The 14836-nt window shown below is 47.6% G+C and overlaps 1 protein-coding gene across 1 annotated transcript in view; it reads left to right on the forward strand.

Moving 5' to 3' along the window:
- The window catches only part of LOC106815779, a 53315-nt gene extending 39556 nt beyond the window's left edge, over window positions 1-13759 (forward strand). Inside the window, exons 5-6 of the mRNA XM_014820286.1 lie at window positions 1382-1548; window positions 8113-13759. Of these exons, the coding sequence (XP_014675772.1) occupies window positions 1382-1548; window positions 8113-8610 (665 nt within the window). The 3' untranslated portion in view covers window positions 8611-13759. The remainder of the gene's footprint in view (window positions 1-1381; window positions 1549-8112) is intronic.
- Window positions 13760-14836: the final 1077 nt, after the last annotated feature.

Genomic DNA, 14836 nt, shown 5'->3' on the forward strand with positions numbered 1-14836 from the left:
AACACACACACACACACACACACACACACACACACAAACACACACACACACACACACACACACACACACACATACACACACACACTTACATACAAAATCATGGTGATCCGAAATTGTGGGGGGGACATTTGATATGATGTCCCCCCTCTGAAAATTCGTGGGGGGGACATGTCCCCCTGTCCCCCCCTGGATTTGCGCCCCTGTACCCAGGGAGACATAGATTCGGGCAGCAGTAGTATCGTGGCCTCCATTGCGGCTTGTCTCTGATGGAGCGTGTGTGTATGCACTGTCTGGCTAGATGATGAAGCATCTCAGTCTCAGACTGTATACTGTCTAGACTTCAATATAGCCCGCATAATAACTCCTGTGTGGCTGATCGATAGACACGTATCGTGTGCACGTGTGTGCATGGTAATAAACCCATTATACTCTACTATTTGGCTGCTTCTTAGTTGCCCTGTCAAACAGGTTGTGCTTAATATGTATTAAATCGTTACTCATTTGTGTTATTATGGGATCAGGTGCTTTGTTAGTGTTAGTATTTCACACGGACAGCACTATTATTTATACATCTAAGCAGGAGGCATATTTCTTGATATTAGCCCAGTGCTTCTTATATTTAGCCGTGCTGATACAGGTAGTAAATGTTCGGCAGACGAGAATTTCGAAACGTTTACGAGTGGTGCTTATAAATGGATGGGTGAGCAGCTACATCAAGCTCAACCTTATACAGTAGAAGTCCAAAAATCCGGATGCCAGAAATCCGGACCAACCGAGAATCCGGACTTTTTGAAAACTAAAATTTAACTGTTAAAACCAAATTAAACTAAAAATAAATAATCAATTTGTATAAAACAACCTCCACTTTCTTTTGTTTAAATTTAATGTATTTTTCTTTTACAATGTTCATTTTTAAACATGATTTCAAGCATTACACGCTCTTTTTTGTAGTGAAAAAACTTTGTTTACATTTTTGTCATGTGTTGACTTTAGTTTAATTTAAAACTGCTCGCTTTGATAAATGAAACATGCTGTATATTGAATCAAAATTTACCTGTTCATCTCTTCTTTATTCCTCCTTAAATTTGAATTTTGAAAGTACTGCCCGAGAATCCGGAAAATCTGAAAATACGGACCGACCCAATCCCTGAGCAGTCCGGATTTTTTTACTTCTACTGTCTTGTCTGTTTTTGGTGTTCTACTGTAGGTTAGTGCTTACAGGACGTCGCAGGCCTGCAGATATCCATGTGTATGCGTGACGTTCTCTCGCAATGCTGTGGAACTAGAGCACTAGCCAGCTGTACTGCCATCTGCTGGGAGAAAAATGTTTCATTGCCGTGCATGCGTGGCTAACGTAAATAATTCCTCTCTTTGCTTTCAGTGTCCAGAGAGCTGCAGCTGGTCAGCATTGTGATAACGGTCGTGCTGGCGATTGCGTTTATAACGTGTGTCGTGAGCTGCTACCGGTCTCGCCCGCGCTCGTGGAGCGACGACAGACAACTCCCGAGCAGGACACGGGCCCACGATGCAGCGCCATCTACGTCAAGTGTACGTATACTATATAATAATAAAGCGCGCATGGTCGTGGGGGTGACGTATGGGCGGTTGAAGAGTGGCGATAGCTGCGTTATGCTGATTAGTTATTCCTCAGAATACAGCCAGTCTGGTGTGCTGGGGCAATGGCGGCTATGTGGAGTTTAATGTTGAAATGTTTTCATCTGGGTCGAGAGATCGAGAGAGAGGGGCAAGAGAGCGAGGGAGGGAGCGGGAGACAAAGACACGAAGTGGGAGTGTAAAAAATGTACAGAAGAGGAACAGACTATGATATTGAGAGGCATAACTTAAAGCTCTGTGGTCCAACAGTTATCGTATCCATCTTTCAGTGTGAAGGCTGTGAGTTAAAACCCTGGCCAGGAAAGTGGTTTTTCTCAGATGTAAAAACCTGGCTCTCAACATTGGTGACCGAATCCCTTGTGGCTCAGATAACCACGTAAACTGCAATCTCCAGGCCAGTCTCCAGTAATAGGGACGAAAAAAACCACTGACAACGTAAAGAACTCTGTCAGTGACACCCCCCCCCCCCAATGTCAGCAAAGTGCCAAAGAAGTCGGCGTGGCGTAATCCTCTAGGGTTAACTAGTGCACGAGACCTCAAGTTCCTAACTATACAGCTAGTTAGTTGACGTGACTAAGACACAAGTGCTGAACCACGCCGCAGAAGAAGGAAGGAGGGGATGCAAAAGCAACAGGAAAACAGAGATTTGGTGTAAATGATAAAACTGTGTATAAAACTTAAAAGGGCATTATTGAATCCCTTTTTAAATCAAGAGTGTAATCGAGAGAATAGTAGAGAGGAGGGGGGGGGGTATTATTTTTAGCGTTTAATTTTACGCCATTAGTAGAGCAATTTACTAGAATTGGTTTTTCAACCTGTCGATGTTTGAACCGTGTATCACCTTGACCATTTATACTCAATCCCTATCAGGCCCTAATAGACCCAGCCAGGCACATCCTAATTCCTATTAGTATTACTCCAGAATCCCCTACTCCCTTTCCTTAACTTGCTTGCAGTACTCGTCAGAAGTTTAGGTAGATGCAGTGGTGTACTTGTAACTGACCGAGAGATATATACTATATGTTCTTAACTTTGCATGAATTAATTTCAGTAGTTCCCAGAGAGTTTTCATATGATGTATTTTCCGACTGAATGGGTTTATTTCCGGTTGGCCTACTCCCATTTCGCCTACGGCAAAATTCCCATTTCGCCTACAGCAAAATTTCCAGTTGGTCTACACCCATTTTGCCTACTCCCAATTCGTCTACGCTCAAATTCTACCCCATTCCCATTTCGTCTACGATCGGTTTGTTCACTAAATAATCATTTATAAATAATAAAATATGGTTTTGATTGGCATACATACATAGGATAGACTACAGGAACCAGAGGTACAAGAAAAATAGGTACAAATAATGAGAACACAACTTGACAAAAATAGTTCTGAGAGTAGACGAAATGGGAGTAGGCGAAATGGGAATATGCCGAATACTGAGAGTAGCCGAATGCGAGTAGGCGGAAATGGGAGTTCTAGGACCAACGTGGGATGTTACCGAATTAGTAGTTATCGCGGATAGGGTCTATTGTCTCCCTGGTACTGCCTGGAGATAGGCGAGGGTACGGATCCGGCATATTTAGAGTAGTACCAGGCGTACGTTCGGTATTACCGCGACCGTAGCAGGCTACGTATCCGGCAGTGACCCAGGCAGCGCGCGCAAAATCCATTTGAAATGTGGGGGGACCACCGTAGTTACGCCAAAGGGGGAACCCTCCCCCAGAAAAATTTTGAAAATTAGACCCCTCAGATGCGTTTTCTGCGCGAGCAGGGGGGCGTCCAGGACCCCCTGGCCCCCAGCGGGCGTGTACAGGGCATTTGTCAGAGGGGGGATCTAACCATAACCCAACTTGGAGGACGCGAAGGGGGTCTGCGGGGCCACTTCCCCCCGAAAATTCTTTGAATTAACCCCCTCAGATGCCGTTTTCTGCGCGAGCAGCAGGCCGGGAGCGGACTCCCTTGGACTCCCCCCCCCCCCTTGTACACGCCCCTGCCCCCTCTGTACACGCCCCTGCACACACACACACACCGCGCACCACACACACCACACCACACACCACCACACACACACACACACAACAACACACACACACACACACACACACACGCACATGCATTTGGTTTGTGTATAAAGGATCTAACGAATTAAGGCGGTATCCACATGCATGTCATAAAAATCAAGCAAACAAAAGGAGCCAAAACCAATCATTTGTGATGGTGAGGCCTGATCACAAAATTAAATTGGATCGGTTATTATTGTTGGCTCCAGTCTTCGAGGAGAGTCTATCCAATACTGTCATATCATAGTATATGCGTGTTATATTACAGTCATCGATATTTGCGCATAAAAATACATTTAGTTAAACCCGATGCTCAGTTACTCAGTCTGATCCTCTTTGCGTGAATATAAGCTCGTTGGTTCCCAGCTAATCTTGAACTAGTGCTCTGAAGATGTGAGCTGGATATCTCCTAACTTTCATAACATACTTGTCTCTTGATGACTGTCTGCATGAAGAATTAATTTAATATAAGCAAAAAAAACCGTCGTAAAAAGAAACGGCTAACTAATTATATCAAGACACTAGTTTTTTTGTTGTGGCATGATCCAGTTATTACGCCTCTCAAATCACTTGTAAAGTAAATGAAAGCTGAGCCAAAAAAGAACGGAACAGAAGCCAATCGTTGACGCACTATCAACACACAATAAAAGGTTCTCACTTCACAAAACCACACACACAACACACCACCACACACACACACACACAACCACAACAACACACACACACACCACACACACACAAACACACACACACACACATACACGACACGCACACTTACATAAAATCATGGTTGATCCGAAAATTGTGGGGGGACATTTGATATGATGTCCCCTCTGAAAATTCGTGGGGGGACATGTCCCCCTGTCCCCTCTCTTGGATTTGCGCCCCTGGTACCCAGGGGACATAGATCGTCGGAGCAGTAGTTATCGTGGCCTCCAGTTGCGCGCATTGTCTCTGATGGAGGTGTGTGTATGCACTGCTCTGGCTAGATGATGAAGCATCTATCAGTCTCAAGACATGTATACTGTCCTAGACTTCAATATAGCCCGCATGAATAACTCCTGTGATGGGCTGCATCGATAGTACACGTAATCGTTGTTGCCGTGTGGTGCCATGGTAATAAACCATTATACTCTACTATTTGGCTGCTTCTTAGTTGCGCCGTCATTAACAGCGTTGACTGCTTCAATATGTATTAATCGTACTCATTTGTGTATTATGGGATCAGGTGCTTTTTAGTGGTAGTATTTCACTCACGGACAGCACTAGTTATTTATACATCTAAGCCGGAGGAGGCATATTTCTTGATATTAGCCCAGTGCTCTTATATTTAGCGCGTGCCCTGAACAGGGTAGTAAATGTTCGCTGCAGAGAGATTCGAAATCGTTACGAGTGCTGCTTATAAATGGATGGTGGCAGCAGCTACATCAAGGCTCAACCTTATGACAGCGTGAAGTCCAAAAATCCGCGATGCCCAGAATCCGCGGACACGAGAATCCGGACTTTTTGAAAACTAAAAACTTTAACTGTTAAAACAAATTCAAATAAAAATAAATAATCAATTTGTAGTAAAACAACTTCCACTTCTCTTTTGGTTTAAATTTAATGCTATTTTTCTTTTTACAATGTTTCATTTGTTAAACATGATTTCAAGCATTACACGCTTCTTTTTTTAGTGAAAAAACTTTGTTTACATTTTTGTCAGTGTGGGTGACTTTAGTTAATTTAAAACTGCTCGCTTGATAAATGAAACATGCTGCTATATTGTAATCAAAAATTTACCTGCTCTCCTTAAATTTTGAATTTTGAAAGTACTGCCACGAGAATCCGGAAAAGTCTGAAAATACGGACCGACCCCAATCCTCTGGAGCAGTCCGGATTTTTTTAGCTTCTGACTGTCTTGCTGTTTTTGGTGTTCTACTGTAGGTTAGTGCTTACAGACGTCGCAGCCTGCAGATATCCATGTGTATGCGTGACGTTCTACTCTGCAATGCTGTGGAACTAGAGCACTAGCCAGCTTTACTGCCATCTGCTGGGCGAGAAAAATGTTTCATTGGCCCGTGCGATGCGTGTGCTAAACGTGAATAATTCCTCTCTTTGCTTCAGTGTCCAGAGAGCTGCAGCTGGTCAGCATTGTGGATAACGCGTTCGTGTTGGCGATTGCCTTTATAACGTGTGGTCGTGAAGCTGCCTACGGTCTCGCCCGCGCTCGGGAGCGACGCAGACAAACTCGCCGAGCAGGACACGGGCACGATGCAGCGCCATCTAGTCAGTGTACGTATTACTATATTAATAAATAAAGGCGCGCATGGTCGTGGGGGACGTATGGGCGGTTGACAAGGTGAGCGATAGCTGCGTTATGCTTATTAGTTATTCCTTCAGAATACAGCCAGTCTGGTGTGCGGGGCAATCGCGGCTATGTAGTTTAATGTTTGAAATGTTTTCATCTGCTGTCGCTGTGTCGCGGGGTGTCTGGCCGTCGCTTGTTCTGGCGGCCGTGGTCGTGGGTCGCTTGTCTGGCAGGCGTCTGGGTGTTCGGTCTGGCGAGGTGTTGGTCGTCGCGTCTGCGGGCGTCTGGGTCGGCTTGTTCAAAGTGTGTGTCTGGGTTGTCGTTCTGGCGGGCGGTCTGGTCGCTTGCTGGCGGGTCGGGTCGCTTGTCTGGCAGGCGTCTGGGTCGTATCGTCTGCTCAGGCGTGTCTGGGTTGTCCGTCTGGCGGGTGTCTGGGTCGCTTGTCTGGCAGGCGTCTGGGTCGTTCGTCTGGCGGGTGTCTGGGTTGTCCGTCTGGCGGGCGTCTGGGTCGCTTGTCTGGCGGGTGTCTGGGTCGCTTGTCTGGCAGGCGTCTGGGTCGTTCGTCTGGCGGGCGTCTGGTGTCGTGTCGTGTCTGGCGGCGTGTCTGGGTTGTCCTCGTCCTGGCGGGCTCTGAGGTCGCTTGTCTAGGTGGGTGTCTGGTCGCTTGGTCTGGCGGGCGTCTGGTCGCCTGTCTGGCAGGCGTCTGGGGCGCCTGTCTGGTGGGCGTCTGGGGCGCCTGTCTGGTGGGCGTCTGGGTCGTTCGTCTGGCAGGCGTCTGGGTCGCCCGTCTGGTGGGCGTCTGGGTCGCCTGTCTGGTGGGCGTCTGGGGCGCCTGTCTGGTGGGCGTCTGGGTCGTTCGTCTGGCAGGCGTCTGGGTCGCCCGTCTGGTGGGCGTCTGGGTCGCCTGTCTGGCGGGCGTCTGGGTCGCCCGTCTGGTGGGCGTCTGGGTCGCCCGTCTGGTGGGCGTCTGGGTCGCCTGTCTGGCGGGCGTCTGGGTCACCCGTCTGGTGGGCGTCTGGGTCGCCCGTCTGGCGGGCGTCTGGGTCGCCTGTCTGGTGGGCGTCTGGGTCGCCCGTCTGGCGGGCGTCTGGGTCGCCTGTCTGGTGAGTGTTTGCGTCATCTCACTATACTTCCAGCAGGATAGAGCAGCGTGAGCCATTAAATAAACACAGCTGAGGTGTCTGTAGCAATGGTTTAGGGCGTATCTGTGGCCTGCCCTAGCTGCTTACACATACCCGGCCACTCGAGCAGCCCCCTCTATCAACTTACCTATTAGCTTATTAGGTTCCCTTAGTTGGTGCCTTAGTGTAATTTAATCATCCTGGCTTAGGTTACACAGGGCTTCAGACAACCTCATACTATTCTTAGCCAGTCTTACGCTAGGCGCAGGTGTATGTATTGTTTATTTAACCTATTGCCGTGCAGCTCAGGTATGTGTGCTTCCCTGTGTCATTTGTACGCGCCCACTGTCAGACATATACCAGACTGACCCGGAGTGTAAGTGCGATCTATAATCTGTTGCTACTCGGTTCTAAAAGTGTAAAATAGCAATTTTGAGCTGAACTGGTTCTTATATTTTGCCCCTGCTTATTTAACCTTACACGAAAAATCTAAACTAGGCGATAAATATAATAATAATGGTGCCTAATAATCAGATAATGAGCATGGAACCCATACTATAATTGTGCAATTATATGTATATATGTATTGCAACTATCAACTACACTTCTACTTTGGTTCCACATAATTAGTGATAACCTGCTTGCTGATATAAATGTCAGGCCCAAAGGAAGGCTTATAATTGAGAATACTAAATCAGTTTAGTTAAAACAGGGTTTAACGAACCTACATGCCAATTTTTGTTGTTCACTAAACTACTATTACTAATTGAAGTTTAATATTGTTTCAAAATGACCGTATATATATATATATATATATATATATATATATATATGCATGCATGCACATAATTTAAAATTGGATAAATATTGGTGTTGATGTGTTTTACATGTGTATGTGAGCATACAATTCTAAATTAGGCATCAAGTTTTATTCAGAATGTACACTATTAGCATTATTTCCGACGGATGTGGCGCATTCTGTTGTCGCAGAGATTCATTGTTAGCACTGTATATGATGATTACATGTTGCAGGTTATCTATGACCCGGCAGAGGCATTGGCTGGGGAACACGCTCTGGCAGCCCCTCAGCACACGCCACCTAGCCGCATGGAAATGCAGTACCCAGCATCCATACAGCTGCCGGATGGCGAGGAGCGACCCTATGGTAACTGCACCTATTGGCAGCTTCACAGCGCCGAACAGCAGAGCGAGATACTTAGGCAGTGTATTCGACCTCCCCCAAACAGGACTATACACGATATCAAGGTCTTGCCGCCGCATCGGCCTCATTCGTTATTGCTGCTGCCCAGCCACCAGCAAAACAATTCTCCACAACTAGACAAGAAGGGAGACAAGACCCCTCTAGTCACGGCGCAGCATCACAAGGACGAGGAGGCTACGGCACAGTTTCGCGGCGTGAGGAGGCACGCTCCACTGGCCTACTTAGAAGCCCCACCACCCAGCTACGTTAGAGTAGTTGCCGCATCCACCACTAGTGAATCAACAAGGCACCCGCCACCAGATGTCTGACACCGGCCGGCCCGGCGCATGCTGTGCATTCGCGTTTATTTAGTCTTTCACTGTGGATCAAGGTTGTAGGAAGTCGAGCGCGCACGTTGCTACGGCAGACGCGACCGCAAGAGTGACCGCCGGTCGTCGTGGCGACCGGATCCGTGTGAGATCGTCGCGGCGATCGGATCTGTGTGAGATCGTCGCGGAGCCTGCAATGCCACTGCTTGCGTATCTGTGATCATTTGACAGCTGCTGTGGGCGTGGCGAGGCCCGCTCATCCCAGTGTTGGTGTTGTCGCTTTGTTGCTTCATTGCGTTGTGTGGCATCAGTGCTGTCCAGACTACAGTGAGAGGAGTACAGTGTGAGGCGATGGTCAGATGTTGGAACGTCCAGGAGTGTTTGTTCTGCCACTGTGCGAGGTCGTCTCAGCTGGCGATACACGCGTGGAGAAACCATGGTGCCACAGTACAGATATGTACAAGAGCTGTGATATTAATAATTATTATATAACATTATTGTTTATTGTCTTCTATGTGTTCACATGCTCGCAGAGTGTGATGCGGCATGCTTAGGACTAAAATAAATTCACAAGCCACTGTCAGCTGATAGCGAGAAAAGTACTGTGATTACCGAAACTCTACACACACACACCTATGCCAGACCTGAACACTCACATACACTTGCTTGCACGCACGCACGTCCGCACACAAATGTCTACGTGCACATGTCACTGTGCGCGCGCGTATATTCAGACATACCCATGCAAACACATGAAAGTTTGCCGACAGATAATTTGCCCTGGTATAATACTGGGAATCGCCCTGATACATGTGACGCAGCATATAGAAGAGGAGAGATGTCTTACGTACCCCCATATTTCCACGATCTCCCGCTACTCCTCGTATAACCACTGCTCCGCTGTGCAGGACAGATCTTGGTGTGCTGGGGACCACTCGGGGGCCCAATGTACTGCTCGTGTTCAGGTATGGCTGCACGTTTTGCCATGCCGCTGGGTCTGCTGCTGTCCGGCATCGGTGCTACTCTGTCGCCCTACACGCACGTACATACGCACACACACCACGCACGCATGCCCACCAAGCATGCACGCACACACAAACACGAACGCACACACAAGCACGTACACCGTGATGGTGCTTGGTCTGTGAAGTAATGCCACGGCTCTAGTGGCTGAGACGTATTGCCCCTGCCGATCAGGTACTAAGATATCATCTCTTGGTTGTCCCAATACTCCATAGTGCACTCCATTTAGGCGAAGCAGCGCATGGAAACACAAGGGGCGCCCGTATCACAACCCTCCCATTTGCTATATTTGCCACCAGCCTGACTATTTGTGAGCTATGTCCCCGATTACGTGGCTCTATGTTATTGCGTCTACCACTACTCGGACGTTACACGTGTTTAATTTGTCTGCGTGTGCGCGTGTGCGTGTGCGTGTGCGTGTGTGACATCCTCTATGTTAATCTCTTTATGCACCGAATGGGCGTAGTCAAGCTGTTGGGCGGTGTCATACCGCGCTGTTGCCCTGCCGATCGGCTTGTTACGCTTCTGCTCAGGTTGCAGCGATTACCACTATGTAGGTAATGTACGATAACAGTATACTCACACGGCGTAGGACGAGCATCATAGAGCTTCTCGTACGTTTCAGTCGAGGGAAGCTGCTCGCTTCCATGCACGTACGAGCTATCTACGGCACCCTGACGCTCATGCTTTGACCATGGGCAATGATTACGCTCTCCTCTACTTGCCTGCTGTTGGGTAGGGGTGGGACGATAAATCTATATGTCGATGTAGCGCGATACAAGCCCTTATACGCTTATCGATACGTTTGACTATCTACGATACGCGTATCGATACTCTACTGCATAAAATCCATGTCATTTAGTACTGTAGCGTAGTTTCATCGAAATACAAAAGAAACACGACACAATTCGTTAAATTAAGCGTTCACGTGATTGGTTGAGTCCTGGTTGAGTGTATTCTTGTGGCCAGTCAAACGATTTTTACTATCATGTAAACTCTGAGAGATGCATAATACGAAAAGACGTTTGATTTGTCATCGTCCTATAATTTAGCCAACCAAGCGATTTTTTTTCAAGTTGAGTAAGGTGAATGACACAGAAAATTTTTACCAAGATTGGTTGGTATTTTTTATATGATCTATATAAAAATGAAGGCGTTGGAAGAATTGACAAAACAAAAAACGGTTTGCAAATTTGTGCTGAATTGAGCAGAGCTCGGTAGTGTCTCTTTAAGGTATCGCAATACGTATCGTATCATGAATGGTGTATCGTGAGCGGCCAGTATCGTCCCACCTCTACTGGTTGGGGAGAACTGGTAGGCACAGCGCCTACACGTCTATATCTTCTATGTGTATTATTTATTTTAAATTCTTCGATCGCCACCAAGAGTGGGCGTGCTATTCTAAGGTGCCCCGGAAGTTGTGAGTCGGGTGGCGTTTGCCTAGTTATACCGGCGTGTCGAGCTGTTCTGCCCTCCCTGTCCGTTCGTAGGGGTTTACGTGGGGCACGCGAAGCCATTGTAATGGCATTTACGAAAGTATAGCAAACAGACGGACGCTGTGAACGTGCACAGCGATCGAGAGCTGTGCGTGATCTAGCCAGGATCGTCTACACGGCTCGTTGTCCCTCCCATCAGTGGCTTCACAAATGAAATCTGTTCGAAGTGTGGAACACTGTAGCAGCGAGGCGTTAAATGTCACCGTCGCTTGGTCGGTCGTGTCGACGGACGTGCGATAGCAACTGGACGTCGTCGGCGGGACAGCAGAGGGGTCACTCTGCAGCTTCTGTGTGGCCAAAACTCACTTGGCTTCAGCGGCGTTCCAGCTGCTGCAACTCGGCTGTTGATGAGAACGTCTTTCGATAAGCGCTCCATCTCTGTATGCGCTCTACATCGTTGTTCCGAGTGCTTTCAGTGATTACATGCAACGACTGCCAGCCAGGTTAACGCATTTGTCGTCTGTCGAATGATTCCGTACGTGATATTTACGCCAGCGTAACCTGGAGCATCACTTTGATTTTTTTCACGTCTATCCATAAAATATAATTCGTGCGAGAACCTGGCTTTTGAGTGTTGGGACTTAGTTTCAGCCGTGAGTAACGTTGTGGCAGATCTGCCACACGTGAATGAAACATCACGAGGTTCTGCTTATAACATCAGACTTATAGATATCTGGCAAGGATACGCCATGGTAAAGAAACGAAACGTGTTTCGGTGTGACGCACTGAAAGCGATCTAACGTCTTCGATTTTTTCTCGATGCATTTCACGACAAAACGTCTCCCTGATGTCGCCATTCTGGATCGAGCTAGATCGAGTCATAGCATCCGGTTTGGTTGTTGCTTGCATGCTGCTGTGCCGTTGGCTTCGTTTCTGGTGGCAACCGGATGAAGTCACACGCAGTGAAACGCCACATAGTCGGTCACTACCATGTGCGCAACGCCAACGTGTTTCTCACGACAGCGCCTTCTCATCTGGCACCTGTCGGCGTTTTCGTCGTTGAGTTTAATGTGTTGAAGGGCCAGTCCAGACCCTGTAGCATGGTAGTTCGATAGGTGTCGACGTGAAGGTGCGTCGCAACCGACGCTCAACTCTCATCAGACCGACGACGTCTCAAGCGGAAGCGCGTGCTGGTTTACACACAAAGCCCAAGTGTTCATCTGCGCATCCCTGCGATTAGTAGCACCCCGTTCTCCCATCTGCTAACCAGGAGGCGCGCGTGTAGTTGGTGCACGTCGATTCAGCTCAAGTGGTGATCATGAGGCTAGGCGCTGAGTCCTGGAACGCTACCTCCGTTTTTTGGAGATAGTTGGACTGACTGCGCTGCAACGCGCTCATCGTTCATCTTCCGTATATTTGTGGTTTTGGGTTTGCAATGCCATAGGTGTGTGGTGGGGGTAAAGTGTGAATGTATGTCCACGACCAAGACATTGAAGAGAGGCGGTACTACTATAATCGCTATAACCCATAGACGTGATTTCGGTCTGTTAGTGTCATCCAGTCGCACGAGCACACGAGCGTCCCATGTCCAGTCCGCATTACACACACTCTCTCTCTCTTCGCCTCTCTCTCTTTCTTTTTTCTCTCTCTTTCTCTCTCTCTCCCTCCCATCATAGTAAAAGAGTTCATACCATTGGATACAAATTGACAATGGCGGCGTGCTGCACTGTCGTCTGTGACGTTTTTTGACTCGTGAATCTCAACCGAAAAATCATTTACACCTTGGTTGACAGTCCGTTTCAGACAACCCTGTTGCGACGATATGCACGCGCGTACAACATGTGTTGAATGTGTCGCCGCGGTTGTTCGCGTAGGTCGTGTATGTCCGCGCAGGTCGTGTATGTCCGCGTAGGTCGTGTATGTCCGCGCAGGTCATTGGCGTGTTTACTCGAGGCCGGTGAGGTCTGCTGAATAATCATGTAACGTGTAGTATGCCTGAATCATGATGGCGATGACTTTACGCTTTAATTTTCGCGTAGACGGGGCACCTGTGCGGCCGATTAGCCGTGGCTGTGACAGTTGTCGAAATGTATTAGTTCTGAAATTTTGCATTTTGCAGGTGTGCTAGCTTTTCGTATGTGAAGTGCCGGGAGCACGTTATTTTACAGTGGCTTGTGATGCCTGCGCTGTGAGTCACGTCGGGTTGAAAACAACGGGGTGCGCTAGAGGTGAGATGAAAGCACAGCGGCGAAGCACCGAGGCCTTCTGCGTCGTACAGGGTATAGATGACCAGGGTAATATTTTCGCCTATCTTTTCTTTTGCTATTCAAAGCTACGCTAGTAGATTTCCCGATTCCGCAGAGCAAATGCGTATTGAATGCGAACGCGTGCGGCAGCGTGCCGTGTCGTTAGCATGGATCCGAGGTGAGCACGGGCTGGCGTCGGCACCATGTCTTCACACTCACAAGCTTGCAACGCCGACAACACGTATATATATAAGGGTAACATTCTATCGTTCTCAGCATTAGGTGTGCCCGCTGTGCTTTCTATCGCAGTTCTTCATCCCGGTGGCTATGCGAAGGTGTTTGTACCTTTTACGTAAAGATGAAACGGAAGTGGTGTTGCTGTTATATTTGCGTTTTTTTTTCCAAATAAAGGATTGCCGGCGATTTCCACACTTTAGCTTTTAATACCGGATAACGTCGAGACTTTAATGTTGACAATGTCGGTTTTCTATGTGTAGTCGTACCTTCTGAATCCAGCTGTTTATTTTGGTCAAACCTATACGTCAGCTTTGTCAGAAACATCGTTGCTTTCCACTGAAGACATCATAGTAGTGATATCAGGAGTGAATAAAAACGAATTTTACTTTTATTCACTCCTGAGGATATACTTGTCAGTAAAGCCCGGCGCACACGTGAGTTATTTTACTCAAGTAAAATGACGCATGAGTCATTTTACTCACGTGTGCGGCGGATTTTCGTTGAGTAATTTGACGCATGCGTCATTTTACTCACGTGTGCGGCGGATTTTCGTTGAGTAATTTGACGCATGCGTCATTTTACTCACGTGTGCGGCGGATTTTCGTTGAGTAATTTGACTCATGCGTCATTTTACTTGAGTAAAATAACTCACGTGTGCGCCGGGCTTAAGTATTGTTATTACTTGACAGTATACCGCAAGTGTGAGAAGGTGGGGATTGTAAACATGCTTACGTGTGTGTGTGTGTGGCCATCAACATAACAAATGCGTGTAAACAGTGCTTTGCTAGGTTTTGATGAGGAGGGCTATTGGCATACGCTCGTTAGCCCACAGCTAGACAGTTGTATGTATTTTTAAAACTTACAGAACGTTTTTTCACTCGAGGTTTAGGCGAGATATGCGTGAGCAGTCATAAGGAGCCTATGCGCATAACTAACATCGTTTACATGTGGAGACACTCATCATGATTAATTGGAAGGTCAGCATAGTGCCATGGAGTGAATGTCACCAGGGACGTATCCCCTTTCTAGTCGACTGCTAACCTTTATATATAGCCATCTGAATAAACGCAGGTGGACTCCGAAAAGAAAATGCGTAGCAGTTGATAAAGGTTGTAAAACTGTTGTGTGCCACCCGGCCTAATAAGTGTCGAGATATGCAGTGGCGCCATCTGGAGGCGTTAGTCGTCACTGCGTGTATTCTTGCCTTCATTCTGATGGGCGACGCGACGGTGGCCGTGGTGAAGCGGACCCACCGAGCCGAGTACTGTGAATGTAGTTGTGTGG

Source organism: Priapulus caudatus, unplaced genomic scaffold (assembly GCF_000485595.1).
Source record: "Priapulus caudatus unplaced genomic scaffold, Priapulus_caudatus-5.0.1 Scaffold1199, whole genome shotgun sequence".
Classification (NCBI taxonomy): domain Eukaryota; kingdom Metazoa; phylum Priapulida; class Priapulimorpha; order Priapulimorphida; family Priapulidae; genus Priapulus; species Priapulus caudatus.